The 16,113-nt window shown below is 50.6% G+C and overlaps 2 protein-coding genes across 2 annotated transcripts in view; one reads left to right on the top strand and one right to left on the bottom strand.

Annotated features, from left to right (window-relative positions):
* Positions 1 to 11,672, bottom strand: part of CTBP2 (C-terminal binding protein 2) — a 107,783-nt gene extending 96,111 nt beyond the window's left edge. The window contains exons 1-2 of the mRNA XM_006879872.1: positions 11,658 to 11,672; positions 477 to 484 (exon numbers count right to left, since the gene is read on the bottom strand). The gene's annotated coding sequence lies outside the window, so the exon portion shown is untranslated. The remainder of the gene's footprint in view (positions 1 to 476; positions 485 to 11,657) is intronic.
* The window catches only part of LOC102847911, a 74,439-nt gene that overhangs the window by 50,816 nt on the left and 7,510 nt on the right, over positions 1 to 16,113 (top strand). The window contains exon 10 of the mRNA XM_006880135.1: positions 622 to 749. Coding sequence (XP_006880197.1) covers positions 622 to 749 — 128 coding nt within the window. The remainder of the gene's footprint in view (positions 1 to 621; positions 750 to 16,113) is intronic.

Here is a 16,113-nt window from a genome sequence, read left to right as displayed (position 1 = left end):
AGGCTCAGAGACAATCACAGAACCTTTAAAGCCAGTGGCTACTGTCACTCAAAAGTCAAAGTCCTGAAAAAAAGACAGCACTGTAGAAAGCTAAAAATTCAAATAGACTTGTTTCAGCAGATACCTAAAGATGTCCGAAGACGACAACATCACAACAGGACAGTGCCCTGCAGGTCCACCAGCGGAGATGCTCCTGGCCGCACGTTGCTAAGAAATGTCCAGGAGTATACAAGGGGGCACAGAAATGGCTTAACTGATTAAAATCACTGCATCTGTGAGGGGGCTGAGCTGCTGGAGATCCTGCAGGTGATGCTGGCCGGAGAGGAGGTCTCCCAGGGTCCACAGCCCCCACCTGGGCAGGTCTAGTCAACATCACTTGGCAAATGTGTTCTTCCCAGAGCAAAGTGGACATGAACATACATCACAGCAAAGGACCAGTAGTACTCAATGCACCAGGGAGCCCCACACAGACAGACCCTCTGGACTGCACGCTGCAGGCTGTCAGGCTGGCCCCAAATCACAGCACACGAGTGCCCATGTTTGACAGGGCAGCACTGCCTCTGCCTGTGCCACATGACTGGCTGTGGATGAGACCCTGGGACCCACGGCTTTTATGGGCAGACTTTCAGAAGGTGATCGCCAGGCCTTTCCTCCTCGTCTCTCTGGGTATGGAAGCTCTGCTGATACAAGTGCAGCAGCACCGCCACAGCCCGGCCTCGACCGACCTCCAGGAGGTGGCTGTGCACGAGGTGTGCAGAGGGGGATGAACCACTGCCTTGGCCACAGAAGGGCAGGATTAGCAGGGCACCTAGGCAGGGTCCAAGGCAGCTGACCCCAACCAAGACCCAGCCCTGTGCTCACAACTGCTGCCCACTGCAGCTGTTCCCCAAGCCCCCAACTCCCTCAGACGCACCCCTAACAATCTCGACTGTGGGATGCTCACCAGTGCCTTCCAGGTTCTGTCCTTGGATACTGACTGTGGGGCCTTCAGGCAGGTAATCACCGTGGTGGCGCAGGGGGGCATGCATTTACTAATGTAAAGGTCAGTGGCTAATAGCAGTAAGGGGAGGCCATTTGCTTCTGTAAAGACTGTTGTTGTTGTTGTTGTTGTTAGGTGTTGTAAGGTCTGAACTAGTGCCCAGATGAACACCCAGCAGGTTTTCAGAGGCAGTAAATTGCATAGGAGGAAACTGCCCATTTTTCTCTCATGGAGCCACTAGGGGATTAGACTCCACTGCCTTTGGGGTTGACAGGACAACGCCTTCCCACCAGGCCGCCCGCCTTGGCAAACCGAAGGTACAGTTCTACCCCGAGAGTCTGAGCTGAAAGCAACTTGGCGGGAGCAGGTGTAGTTCATTAGTTACTACAAGGCAGAGTTCCAGCATTTACGCACACTGGAGAGAGGACCCCTGGGCTCTAGTCTAGGCTGGAGGGCAAGACCCTCATTCACGCCACGGAAGAACCACAGCTCTCCTGCAAGCCAGTGGCAGAGACAGGCCACAGACACCACCACATGCAGGGGATAAGGAAAACTGCCCACATGTGAGTGCGCTGGGAATCAAGAGGCTGGACCAGACCTGGAACAGGCAGGGCTAACAGCTGTCCAGCTCACCCCTTAGCAATCAGTCTGATGAGGCCATGAGTACGTGTCACCAGTGACACGGCACCAAGCACCAGTGCCCAGGGTGCGGAGAATCCAAGAGCACACCCCAAACACAATCCAACACCCCCAAATAAATACCCCAACATCCTCCAACCCCCCAAACACAACTCAACATACGCACGCTAACACCCTCCCAAATACAAACCTCATCACCCCCACATCCCATCAAGCATACCAACATACATACCCTAACACCCCCAGATACACACCTCAACACCCTCAGACCCCATTAAGCATATCCCAACATACACACGCTAACACACACAAAAGCAACTCCTACCTGGAGTCTGACGCTTCCCTCTCCCTCTCAATGCACACGTGTTCACAGGCACACACAACAACATACACTTGCTAAGATTCCGATGCCACCCTCAACCACACAAGCCTGTGCATACATGCATACACAAGTCACACAGAGAGAGAGAGAGAGAGAGAGAGAGAGAGAGAGAAAACTACCTGTCCAGGCTGCACTGACAAGTGCACCCAGAAAGGTCTGAGTTCTTGGGCAGGAAGAGGTGGTCACTCCAACTTCTCCTCTGCAGACTAAACCCGAACACTGGTGTTCATGTCAGAGTGAGCATGTGCCTGATCCCGGAGCAGCTTGGATGCTGACATCACATACCTGGAGCACGGTCACCCTGATACGGCACCTGTGCAGGTGTTTAACTGCCAGGAACAGCGACCTAGGACCAGGACCAGCAGGACATGGGCCCGGCAAACTAATATGGAGACAATTCCCATTATCAGGGAAAAATGACCCAACCATTTGAATGCTAGCTTTCCCCACTCCCTGCACAAACCAACACTTGTTACAAAGTCACGCCCTGGAGTCTCAACATCACTTTAAAAAAGCCCACTGCCCCCAAGGTAGGAATTTCACACATGCAGTGTCTGTCAAGAGAATGTTTATGGAACTTTTACAGTATTAAATGTGTTCTGCTGGTTTTAGGTTTTAAGAATGTAAAAAGGCCCAACAGCCAAGATTTTGGAAGTCTTGTCTTCAAATAGAAAGGCAGCCAGGGGAAAACTCGAGAAGACTTGGCACTTGGCCACTTTGTAAAGAAAAAGAAAATGGATCATTTCCCAGTGTTGTCTCAGATGTAGTCAATTACTAGTCCTTCCTCTGTTCTAGCCTGCAGCTTCTTGCTTCTGGACACTCTGGACCAGGGACAGAGACTGCTCTCCGGCATCCATCAAGAGTTGGCTTTAGCCATCCAAGAAATGCCCTGTGCTCAGGTCTCAGGACTGAGAAACCAGCGGGATGAGCAAGTGGCAGGTGGGAGGACTTGGCGAGGACAAGAAACAAGAACTTCAGAGCAGCCATCGGCTTGTGCTGCTTGGGCCATGCAGACTTCGGCTAGGGAGGAGGGAAAGCGGGTCCCTGGATGGCCGCCCACATGACACCTCAAGTCATGGTGCCAAGCTGCCTTCCCACACCGAGACTGCTGAGCTGACTGCCCAGCAAGCTGACCCACAGGGATCAGCCATGCCTGAGAAGGACGATGTCACAGACCAAGCTGGGTGTCCTCCAAAATGTGGGTCCTGCTGGCCAGGCCAGGATTCTCAGTGGTCTGGCAGCAACGTGATGATGTAATTGTGTCCCTGATGTGGTCAACCAATCAGCTGTAAGGGGATTAGGGTGGGCTGCAACACGCTTCCTCAGGTCCCAGCCCTGAGTCACCACAAGGGGTGTCTCCTAGGGGTGCGGCCGGCATCATCCTTTAAATCAAGAATTGTAGAGAGGAAGGAGGAGGAGAGGGCGAAGGGGGAAAGAGGCAGAGAGGAGGGAGGGGAGTGAAGCCAGGCATCTGTACACCAGAGGGAAGCCTGGCCTCCTTGGGGTGCCCCCAGCATCTGTTGGAGGGGCCAGGCCCCACACCCAGTTGAAGCAGCCTGGCCTTCTCTGAAGGCCTTGTTCTTGGCACAGATTAGGGACAGAGCAGGAAGAGCTCCTACAAACCCAAACTCAGTTCTGTCAGCTCAGAACCAACTCCCAGCTGGGCCTCCTTTAGGGCTCTCCCAGCTATAAACAGAGAAAAGACCACCGGAGAAGACCATCCACCTTTCTCTCCTAGAGTTGCCAGAGGGGATTCGAATCCCCAGAGGTGCCACCGCTGCATAAGCTGAGGCTGCACCACCAGAGCTGCCCTGACCATCAAATGGCCACGTCCACTCCCTTGAAAAGCCACCCCCCAGCAAGAGATGCCAACTCTTAAGATCAGTGAGCTACACGCAGGTCACAGGACAGGAGACAGCTGTATTCTGGGTTACGGAACAGCCCCTCAGACCCCCACTCTCCCCTGGTGCCTTCATACAGCGCCCTCACCCACAAAGGCCTAGACGAAGGTCACAGGTACAAAGTGCCCGTCCTCTGAAAGGACCAAGCTCACTTCAGAATGAATCGGGAATCCTGAGACGACTGCTTTGAGATAATCTTTATACCTTAAATCACACAATCCCCTGAAATCTTCTTAAAACCAATCGTTTCGCTTACTAGCAAAAAAAAGTCAGTTGGGAGCTTGATGCTTGGGACCCAGTGACAGCCGGACCTCGAAGGTCTGACAGGATCCTGTGGGGCAGGGAGTCTGTTAATGGGAATGGACAGTGCAGGAGACAGAGAAGAACTGAAGATGATACTGGATCAGTAGCGCTGACGAGTACGTGTAGGCGGGGTGCTTTGCTGTGCGTGTACAGGCTGAAAAAACCATCTATCCATCCATCCATCCATCCATCCATCCATCTTCATATTTCTATATAAATCCTATCTTAAAAAGTGAACCAGAGGCCTGAGTCAAGATCTCAGTTTCTTTTCCATTGCTCAGTGTTTTTGAAGAGAAATATCATAGAAACTTCTAACCAAAGTTGTGGGGGGGAAATTATCATCTTGTTTGTGGGGCATTTTCCAGATTTCTTTTGGTTTTTTTAATGTTGTATTGATCTTCCTTGACTGTGAAATGGTGTTTGCAAAAATGTAGAATTTTACTACTTTTTATTTTGTTGAAACCTTATTAAAAGCATTAAGCACTTAAAAAAAAAATCTCAGTTTCTCATTATGAGGTGCCAGCAAGTTGACGACTCGCTGACCCTCTGAACAAGAGACTTGAACTTGGCCCTCCTGTGCCATCCTGACATCTCGGATGTGCTCAAGCCTGTCGTAAAGTCACTGTGCCGTCTACCTTACTGACTGACTCTCCCTCTTTCCTTGGCCCTCGACCCTTCCCAGCGTGTCTTTATCAAAGGATGGGTCTCTCGACAACTGGTGCAGCCCATGAGACAACGCCTCATCATCCTTCCCTCCAGGGAACATCCTGGTTACGTTTCATTGAAGACAGAAGTTTGGTTTTTTTCTGTCCTGTTCTCTTTCAATGACCACAATTCAAGGGTATCCGAGTCTCTGGTTATGTTTAGTCCAAGAGGAGTACTCGTCTAAAAATGGGGAACTGAGGTCATGGTCACTCAACCCACCTGTGGCAAAGCTGAAATGTGTGTTGGCTCAGTCCTTTCCACCCCTCTCCTGACCATGTTCCCAAAGGTCAGTCTCTCTGACAGCCTGGTCTGCACACCAGTGCAGAGGCTGCCCTCAACTCATCGAGGCAAACAGGACAGAGCAAAGCCCAACACCAAACCCACTAGCATGGGCACACAATGCTCCTCAGGCCAGCTGCACGCTGACGGCCTCCACCAGGGGTGCATTCAGCCAGTGACCTGTCAGGCCCCACAGTGACCAGCACGACCATCCTAACAGGAGGAGAGGCTGGTGACCTGGAGAGACCCACAAAGGCCCTAAGAGCACGTCCCAGCAGGAGGAGAGGCTGGTCTGAGCGTTCCGACCTGAGAGAGACCCACAAAGGCCCTGAGCACACGACGAGGCAGCACTGAGGATTCGCCGGCACTGGGTCGCCCTCAGCCAACACAGACAAGCAAATGTAATCTGTGCATCTCATCAGCTCTGGAAGCAGAGACCACCTTTCCACAAAGATGTTCACACGGGCAGTAATTCATAAACACATCCTCATCCGGTGAGAAACGTGAAGGATACACAGGTACAGACATTCCGATGCCGTGCCAAGCGACTTGCAAGAGTGACAGCTCAAAGTTCTCACTGTGAAATCTGATTCCTGGGGCCTGTAATATTTCAGTTCCCACGAAGGCATGCTGTCACTACCTAGGGGTTCTGAGGTCCAGCCCAGAGACACAGTCTTCCCTTCTATACCAAGCTCCCCCTAGGGTTCTGTTCTGGAGGTGAGGATGCTGGCCCACAAAGCATCACACAACGCAGAGTGGCATAATTGGAGGTTTATCTGGTGCAGTTCCCAAGCGCCACAACTCATCCAAACAAACGCAGCAATATGGCCTGCGCTGCCTTCCCAGTGAAGAAAAAGCTGTTTATACCACCCAGTCACTGCTCTCGAGCTGTTCCAATGGGGTTTCGGAGACTGTAAATCAGAACAGGAATTGGTACCAGGAATCCTTGTGATACGGTGATTAAAGCACTTGCTAGTGAACCAGAGAGTCGGTGTTCTGAATCCATCAGCTGCTCTGGAGGAAGACGACAAAGCCTCCAGCTTCAGCCAAGACTGCCCGGCCTCGGAAGTGTCTGGGCAGTTCCACTCTGCTCTTCAGGGGAGCTGAGTCAGACCTGGGTTGGCAGCAGTGGGTGTGACTGGTTCACTTGTCCAGCGTGTGCACAAGCGCATTGCAGAAAGTGTTTGATATTGAGAGAAAGACCGCAGTGTGCCCCAGACACATGAAATGAGCACACGTGGCGTCAGGCCTGTTGAACACAGGGTTGCCACAAACCTATAAATTGTTTAAAACAAACCAAAATGCTCCTGTCCCTGAATGACAATAAAACAAGGCGTGTTTCCTCTTCAGTTTGGTGACTACCCGTATTTCAGCCAACATGCCGTGTGTACAGTGCACCGTCCTTGTTTGCAAAGCCAGCCAAGCTGCCATGGTTCAGACTCTTCAGACACTGCCCTGTGCTGCTGAGAAACAGGTGAAGGGGGGACCACCTCCAGCCCCCAGCTTCTCTACCCATTGAGCAGCGTGGGGTACACCTCTCAAGCCCCTTAATGCTGGTTTAGTTTTGGTTTTGGTTTATTCTCCCTTATCTTAGCCTTCTGGGTAAGGCTGGACTCGTATCTTTGGTGGTGCAGTGTTCCTTATCAAGAAATAGTAACGCACACAACAAGTGGACTGCAAGAGGAATGAAGCCAAGTCTAAGGTCCTACACTGCGTTATCCCACTCACACCACATTCCTGATCTGTCCAGAACATAGAGGAGTAGCTGTCAGGGGCTAGGGGCCAGGTTCAGGGTCGAATGGTGCGACAGGCCATGCCACTGCACCCTTCACTGTCCTGACCAACACAGCACTTACACAGGAGTCTAATCCACTGCTGTCAAGTTGCTTCTGACTCAGTGATCCCACGGTGACCCTACAGGACGGAGCCTGCGTGCCCCCTCAGGATTTCAAGGTTTCTGGGGACAGACTGTCTCGTCTTCCTCTCCAGGAGCAGCAGGCAGGTTCGAACTGCCCACCACAACGCTCAACCCACTGGACCATGATGCTTCTCTACAGATGCTCACAAATGATAAAACCTCACAGACCTACACACACACACCCACCAGACAAACTGGAACTAGAGAGTGGATTGTATCCAGGTCTGTCTCCTAACTATGATACTGTTACTACAGTTTTGCCAGATGTTACTATTGGAGAGGCAAACTATTTAGTCCGGGGGGGGGGGGGGGGGGGGGGGGGGGGGGAGGGGGGGAGGGGGCGCATGTGCCCATGTGACAAGGGAGAACTGCCCCAGGGTTTCCACAAAGTCTCTAGGTGGATCTGAACCACCAACCTTCCAGTTAGCAGTCAGGTGCTTAAGCACTACACTACCAGGGCCCCTTATGTAAACCTATCACTTTCTCATAAGAAAAGGTTGTATTTAAAAGTACCGAGCAGGTCTATCTTGGTTGTACTGTTCGGAACAGGCTGGCCAATTCGAGGGCACCACCCCGTGATGGACAATGTTTACAGGAGAGGAGCCGTGTGGCATCGGATCTGCTGACGCTGTTTCACTGCTCTGGGATCGGGTTCCCTCGGCCTCCAGCCCAGGGGCCCACCCAGCCCTGCCGGGAGCTCACACTGCTGACCCTGACCTTCTCTGCTGGAGCTGGCAAAGGCGCTGACTGGGAGGAAGTTCATCCCTGGGAACAGGCGGAATCGCCTTGCTCTCCCAGCTGCTGCCAGAGGTCCAGGGAGGGGTGTCCTGACTGGCCAAACAGGGCAGAACCACGCGGGGGGAGGGGAGGAGAAGAAGGGAGGGGAAAACGGAGAGGGGAGGGGAGGACTGGACACCAGGGCCAGCGGGCAGCCTGGCCCCAGCACTCCAGGACTTCTTGACCTGGCCCAGCTGAACCAAAACCACAGGCAGCAAGCGAGCCAGGGCAGACCCACAACCTGGACAGCTCTCAGACCCAGCTAGCTCGCTCACAGAAGGTTCTAGAGTGTCCTCAAAGGGCCAGGCAAGCCATCTGCCCCAGTGCTGACTCACAGGTAGGTCCCAGGGCCCTGGCGCCCCACCACTCCCCCTCGGTCCTTTGTAACAACTCTTCATTTCACTCTATCAACCTCGACTCTTTGTACCACTCACTATCTGTCCTCCCAGAACCCCAGTCGGCGTCCTTTTAAGGAGAACTGGCAAAGTCACTTCCTGGTTAACTCCCTGCTGGTTCAAAGAATCCAAAAGAAGAAAATTCCAGGAGGGAGAGGAGAGGAGGCTGTTATTGTCGTCTGCCTGCCCAAGTAGCCTGACAAGACTCCATCCTTCACCCTCACAGGAATGAAAGCCTCTCCCTCCCCCCGCTCCCCACAGCAGACACTGTGCAGCGCTGATGGAAAACATCACAATAATGACACGATTGGTTCTCTAAGCCCCATAGAGAGTCAGTCACTCAAAAAACAGCGCGCCCGCTCAATTCATCAATGCTGCCCAGTCCCCGAGCTGCTTCTCAGCCCAGGAGTCTTCCACACAAATGAGAATTACATTCCACATAAATTAAATATATAATTTGATTAAATATGTTTATGTCTTTGTGATGACATTTAAAAGAGAAGTATTCATTTTCTTCTTGAAAAGAAAAACTCTTTCAGATATAATTTGAAGCTGTCAAACCAATCTTGGGTGACAGATCTTTTTTAAATGTCACCTACCTTCAGAGGGGGACGTGGCAGCTTCCTCTCAAATATGCAATTCCAAATCGGGAGGGCTGCAGCAGGACCGTATTAAAATACACCACTGGCATTTATCCCGATTAAGACAGGACCCTTCTCTATCTCTTCCCTCTCGCTGGATTTGCTCAAAGGATTGTCACAGCGGTCCCGGGCTGAGCTCGGCATTGCCCATCACACGCCCAGCGTGGCTGGTGACGCTGCTGCCACCACAGGACTCGGCTCAGACACCTACCCACACACCTGCCACCTCGAGGGGACATGGGGGTGTTATAATAGTCTCCCCCAATGGCTTGCTGAACACAGCGTAACCCAATTCTGGCATCCCATCACCAGCCCACATGTTAGACAGTGTTAATCAGATTCCAAGAAAACCTCTGAACTCATCCTAAGTCAGTGACCTACATACGCAATTGCTTATTCTGTCTCAGTAGCAAACACTGCTATATTTAAACACAGGGCACGGAGAGTTATTTCTTCTGAAATGCTAAGAGATACACATAAGCTTTACCCGCCAGTCTCCCTCTCTTCAACTTAAGGACTACAAATCTCACTGTTATTGAGTGTTTGGGAACTTTGAAAAGGCAGACACAGCCCATTCCAACACGTTTTTCATGAGGAGGTTACTGCTGGGAGGTGTTTAGTTGATTTTAACTCTCAGTAACCTCGTGTGACGGAACAGAGCACCTTGTAGCTTCGCAGGCATTTGTAATCCTCATGGTCAAAGTCAAGATTTCCCATGGTGAAATTCGTCTCACAGGAGGAGATGGCCCGTCTTTCCCGCCAGAGTCAGTGGTTCTGGACCAGAGAGGTGCCACCTTTGTATTAAAAGGGCAACTCCCTACAGACCACATCAAAGGAGATGCGTACAGTAATTCTAAGTTCTTGAATCAATGTTTGCCCATCAAAGAAGGTCCAAATTCTTCTGACAATTCTGAATGGGGATTCTGTATTTCTATCTCCTACTATCAGCTCTGGAGGAATGACTCCTTAGAGACAAGGATGAGAAACAACTTCTCACAGGCTTTGGGTTTGTTGTCAAAGGGGCCAGAGCTTGGAAAAGCGTCATTCCGGAAAAGGAGGAAGGTTAGAGAGAGAGCGAGATGGACCACCAGCAACCGCAACAAGAGAGTGAGTGTGGGTGTTGGGGGGATTGTGGGTGCGGCGGGGATCGTGAGAAGGCCAGAGCAGCTTTGATCCGCTGTTTCACAGGGTCCCTAGTCAAGGGCTCCGCACCTTACAACACTCTTCAGGGGAGCTGTTCCTGCAGAACTGCTGGGTGGATTTGAACCATCAGCCTCTGGTTCACAGGGAAGGACTGTTAGCACCACCAGACATTCCTTCCTCAGATACAAGCACGACTCTTCTTACTGTGCTCTTTTCACAAACTGAAGGTCCGCGGCAACCCCGCGGCAAGCCAGCAGTCCTGTCCACACTGCTGGAGAGAACATGTGCCCATGCCGCTGGACCGAGCACATGCCCACGCGGCTCGACAGAACACGTGCCCACGCTGCTGGACCGAGCACACTCCCACGCCAAGTTTCACACAGTCCTCAAGTCATTCTCACCGGGCTGCAGAGCATCATTGTTGCTGGGACTTGAGCAAAGTCAAGTCTAGCTCATTCTTTACCTCAGCACCCAGTTAAAAGTCAAACTCATTGCCATGGAATTGAAACGGACTCCTAGCTGACCCTGTGGTGGGTTTTCAGAGGCTGTAACTGCAGAGGAAGAGACTGCTCATCTTTGTGGAGACGCTGGTGTGCGTGAGTCAGAGATGCACCCACACAACTCGCTTCCCATGACGACCCCGGAGCTTGCTGGGAAAATGAAAGTGCTCAGAAAAAGGGCACAAATGGCCTCTCGATGTCAGCAGGCACGTCCACTCTCCTCGACCCACCAGAGGGGAGTTAGCAACACAACTCCCTCCTGACTTTGCCACCAGAGCTCCCTAACCACTTGTCATGTCCCTCAAACAGCTGGACTGCAGGTCAGTCAGCTCCTCACCCCACCCACAGCAGGGCGGACAGTTTTAATAAGATCTGAGTATCTCTCTCTCTCTCACACACACACACATACACCCCCACACACACACCCTGAATCCCAGGAGATCAATAAGGCCAGGGGATGAAAACCCTCCTTAGAATGGTCAGTCACATGAGACCAAAGGACATGGGCCCAGAAACCGAGCTCAGAAGGCCGGAAGGGACAGGAAAGGATGAAGGGAAACAGGAAACCCAGGGAGGAAGTGGGCGTGGCAAGGGTGCCTTCCAACCCCAGGAGTGTGATCAGTGGAACCAAACTTGTGTGAATTGTTGAATGAAAAACTGTTGAATGAACTTTGCTCTGTAAACTCACTGGAATCACAATAGTCATCAAAGCAGTTTTTAAAAGATAGCACAGCAAACAGCACTGCAGCCCAGCTCCACCCAGAGGCAGCAGATACCTTCAGCTCAAACACCTAGGGGTGGGGTGGAATGTGGCCAGAAAGGGAGACACAGCACAGCCTCTGGGCCAGGGGGGCTGGGAAATTCCACCCAGGCTTTTCTCACTTCATCCAACCCTGTGGGAAAGCCACAGAGCCTCCAGGTATGGGAGCATGTCTCCAAGATAACCGGTTTCTGCCCCAGGCCTCAGACATTCCTTCAGTTAGAAGCTCCACGGCCAAAGTCCCTCTGAGAAGGAAGCTGGGAGAGAAGGGTTAGCAAGGGCTTTGCCTCCTTCAGGCTCAGGCAAGTCCCTTTCCTGGCAGGTTATGACGGAACCAGGGCAAGGACGCCAGACCAGGTACCACCCACCAGACGGCAGGCCAGGAGGCAGAGGCAGAAGGCAGGGAGTGTGGGCAGGCTGCTGTCATCCACTGGTCAGTGAGGTGATTCGCCTGCTCCCCCTTGCCCTAGCTGGGCCCCCACACCCTAGCCCCTCCTCCTTCTGTGATCCTCTCCAGGACACTGTGTCTCCCCCTAAATTGCCTGTGAACAGCCCAACAGAAGGCATCTGTGTTCCCAACAACTGTCCCGAAATCCTTGGCTGCAGAATTATCATATACCAACCACAGCCCTTCACAGCCTCATCAACTCTTACAGCATCCGGTGTGAGCCCTCAAAGGCTTTTCTCGAAAGAGGCAGGATATAAATAAGTAAAAGGGAATCAACTCCACAGGATATGTTAGTAGCCCCATAAACAAAGCTCCCAGGAGCCCTATAAAACCAACCTCCAAAAGGCCTGGCCCTGGGCTCACTTGGTGATGCTTCCAGCTGCTCTCTGGGCCTAGGAGGCTGGCTCACCTAGACCCAGACCACTGGCCCGGTGGCTGGGCCACCGCAGGGTGTGACTGAGTGGGGGGCAGCTGTCTGGACAGACCACCAACACTAGCTGAGGATGCGTGGCCTCCTCACTCCCAGTCTCCAAAACCAACATCCATCCACCAGCTGTGAATGCAAAAGTGGTGGGCACAGACAGAGAACAGAGCCACCAGAAGCCCCAACTGTCACTGAAATTGCGAGTGTACCAAAGAAGAGGACTGGCAGGGGTGGGAGGCAGAAAGAAGCATGGTCCACGTGCCCAGGAAAGCCAGAGGGAGGTGAGGCCCTTCTCCAGACAGGGAGAACCCCACAGCTCACCCCCTAGCAGATCTGTTAACACAGAGCCCTGGATCTCCTAGAAAAGTCACGTAACCATTCATGAGCTTGGAAGAGAAATGTCATGTTGAAGATGCCACGACTGTTTGACGCAAACCCTAATTCCATCTTTAAACAGGCGAACAGCAGGACCAAAGCCAATTCTCAAAACAAAGTCATGGAGTACAGAAAAGATGTTCCCCCACACATCCCTCCCACCATAATGGACCAACTCTGCACCTTGAACAAACCTGTCCTTCGGTTGAAAAGCAGCTTCTCCCCTTCCACACCTGGTTGATGCAAGTCTCAGATCTTCCAACTGCTTATGAAACAAAATGACGCACCAACACCACGGACCAATTCCATTCTAGGATGACGAGAGGCCAAAACAAAGAGAAGAAAAGTGAGAGAACGAAACAAAAGCTGTCAAGAAAGAGAAAAGCAGAAGTATTAGAAAGAAATATGCACGGAGGTGGAGAAAACCAAACATGAACACACTTACCATTCCTCACAGACAAAAAGAACTGAAGAACAAATCCAAGTTTCTAGTTTTTAACACTGAAATTGGGAGAAATCTTCAATGATGCAGGAAACATCAAAAGCATGCCTTCAGAGTCACAGTACAACAAAGAATCGGGCACGGAACCATTTCAGGAAATGGCAAATGTTCAAGAACCAACGGGGACAAAGGAAGTACAGGCTGCACTGAAGGCACCGATTAAAAAAACAAGGCCCCAGGAGTTGACAGAACACAAGTGAGGGGTCCAGGAAACGTGTGCGGTCCGAAATGTGCTCTGCAGCCTTTATCAACAAATCCAGAACCTGGCAACTGACTAGAAAAGATGCAGACTATTGCCTATTCCAAAAACAGGGCAGACATTATCAAACCGTGTCATCTCTAACATCACATGCAAGTAAAGTCATACCAAAGATTACACAAAAATGGCTGGAACCGTACCGTACACGGACAGGGAACAGCCAGAAATACACGCAGGATTCAGAAGAAGCCGTGCAAGAGGGACCGACATCACTGATGATGGCAGATGAATCTTGGCTGAAAACAGACACCACCAGGAAGGTGCCTATGCTTTATAATGACATCTGACCCAATGTTACTATGGATAATATTCAGAGGACTGCGAATCCCAGAACACTTCACCGTCCTCGTGAGAAACCTACATAGTCCAGAAGCATTTGTTCGACAGAACTACATGGTTTAAAATCTGGTGGGGTATGTGTCAGAGGTGTGTCCTTCCTTCAATCCCACTCAATCTGTGTACTGAGGAAATAATGCAAGAAACTGGACGATGTGAAGAATGTAGCATCGGGACTGGAGAATGATTCACCAACAACCTGTATTATAAAGATCATACAACCATATCTGCACAAAGAAAAGACAATGAAGCATTTAATGAAGATCAAGGACTACTGCCTTCGAGATTACATCTCAAAGACCTTTACCACTGGACCAATAACATGTTGTTGTTGTTATGTGCCGTCGAGTTGCCTGTGACTCATAGCGACCCTATGTACAACAGCCCTAAACTCCGCTCTGTCCTGTGCCAATCGCACTGTCTCTGACACTCCCATCCCAATTATCCCAGTCACTGAATCAATCCACCTCATAGAGGGCCTTCCTCTCCTGCGCCGTCCCTCCACCCTCCCAAGCATGATGTCCCTCTCCAAGGACCGGTCTCTCCTCACTACATGTCCGAAGAAAGACGGAGCCTCAGAATCCTTGCCTCCAAGGAGCCACCCGGTTTAACCCTCTCCAGGACAAATCTGTTTGTTTTCCTAGCAGTCCATGGTATTCTCAATACTCTTCTCCAGCACCACAGCTCAAAGGCATCAGTTCTCCTTCTATCCTCCTTGGTCATTGTCCAACTCTCTGATGCATAACAGGTGATTGCGAAGACTATGGCCTATATCAGATGCACCTTAGTCTCCAGAGAGACACCACTGCTCTTCAGCACTTTGGAGAGGTCCCTAACAGCAGACTTTCCCATGGCAATGCGCCTTTTAATTTCCTGGCTGCTGGTGCCAAGACTGTTGACTATGGAGCCAAGCAAACTAAAGCTGTGTACAATCTCAATCTCTTCACCATCCATCCTGATGCTGCCGATTGGTCCAGTGGTGAGAATCTTTGTCTTCTTGACATTGAGCCTCAATCCATATTGCACATACATCATGAAAAATGGAGGAAAGATTGAAACTGTCACCAATTTCATTTTACTTGGATCCTATAATCAAAATCTATGGTAACAGTATTCAAGAATCAGAAGACGTGTTGTGATGGGGAAAATCTGCTGTCAAGAATCTCTAACGGGAATGGATGTCAACATAAAGACTAAGGTGTTCCATGCCATTTTCAATAGCTTCCTAGGTGTCGGAAAGTTGGATAAAGAGTAAGACCAACCAAAAAACCTATGTCTTTGAACTGTGGTACTGGAGAAGCATGCTGGATATACCATGGATTGCCAAGAGAACGAACCTATCCTGAAGAAAGCACAATTGGGCTCTGCTTACCATCAAGTTGTGTGAAACTTCATCTCATGTACTTTGGACATGTTGTCAGGAGGGACCAGTCCTTAATAAAAGACATACTGGAAAAAGCAGAGAAACAGCGAAACAGCGGAAGACCTTCAACAAGATGACTGCATCAATGGCTGGGCATGGTGGTCATGGTGACACTGGTGCAGAATTAGACAAGGGAGCGTGCAGTACCAGGTTCCCAGACACGATGCGTCCTAGATGACATAAAGGCATCTCACAACTGACATTTACTGTATATTTTAAAAAACCAAACCCTCTGCCCCTAGTGAATTCTGCCTCATGGAAACTTTCCATCTTGTCTCTGAGGCTGGCTGTTTTTCTCCTGTGGAGTGCCTGGGTGCTTCAAATGATCAGTCTTTCAGATGTAACACACGACACCGCCAGGGCATGATGTATTTTTATTTGCAACATACAGTATCTCAAACAATTCAGTGTTGTCCGGTTGAAACCCTCCACTGCATCTGAGGCTGTAAACTGCATGGGAGTAGACTTCCCATCGGCAGCTGGGACGCGTTATCTGCACAACCCCCTACGGACTACACCACAGCATTTATCAACCCCAAGTACAGGCACATGAGGTTTCAGAGCAGTTATTATTTGTGCATATATATTATGAATACAGGAGCTCCGGTGGGCTAGTGGCAAGAAGCTGCGCTGCAATCCCGCAACGCCACCAGCTGCTCCGGGGAGGATGGGCAATCTCCTCCTGGGCCACTAACTGCCTCTGGAAACCTGCTGTATGATCAGCTTTGGGTCGGTTCCGACACCACGGTAGACAGTAACACATTATGAATATGTGTACCACATGCTATTATATGAAACTAAAGAAGAAAGGAAATGAATTTATGATGAGAGACAGAACAGCATCTTTCTGAGGCAGCAGATTTTACAAGAGATTGACCATTCTTCTCCTTTGGAGAGCCTGGTTGCTACAAACTGTCTATCTTTCAGTAATCTTTTAACATGGGATAAACTACAATCACCAGGGCACAATGCATTCTCATTTGAGACATATATCTCAAAAATAATATTCATAAAATAGTAAAAT

The sequence above is a fragment of the Elephantulus edwardii genome, unplaced genomic scaffold (genome assembly GCF_000299155.1).
Source record: "Elephantulus edwardii isolate Elephantulus edwardi_28Jun2011 unplaced genomic scaffold, EleEdw1.0 scaffold00006, whole genome shotgun sequence".
Lineage (NCBI taxonomy): Eukaryota > Metazoa > Chordata > Mammalia > Macroscelidea > Macroscelididae > Elephantulus > Elephantulus edwardii.
This window is presented reverse-complemented; position numbering and strand designations above follow the sequence as displayed.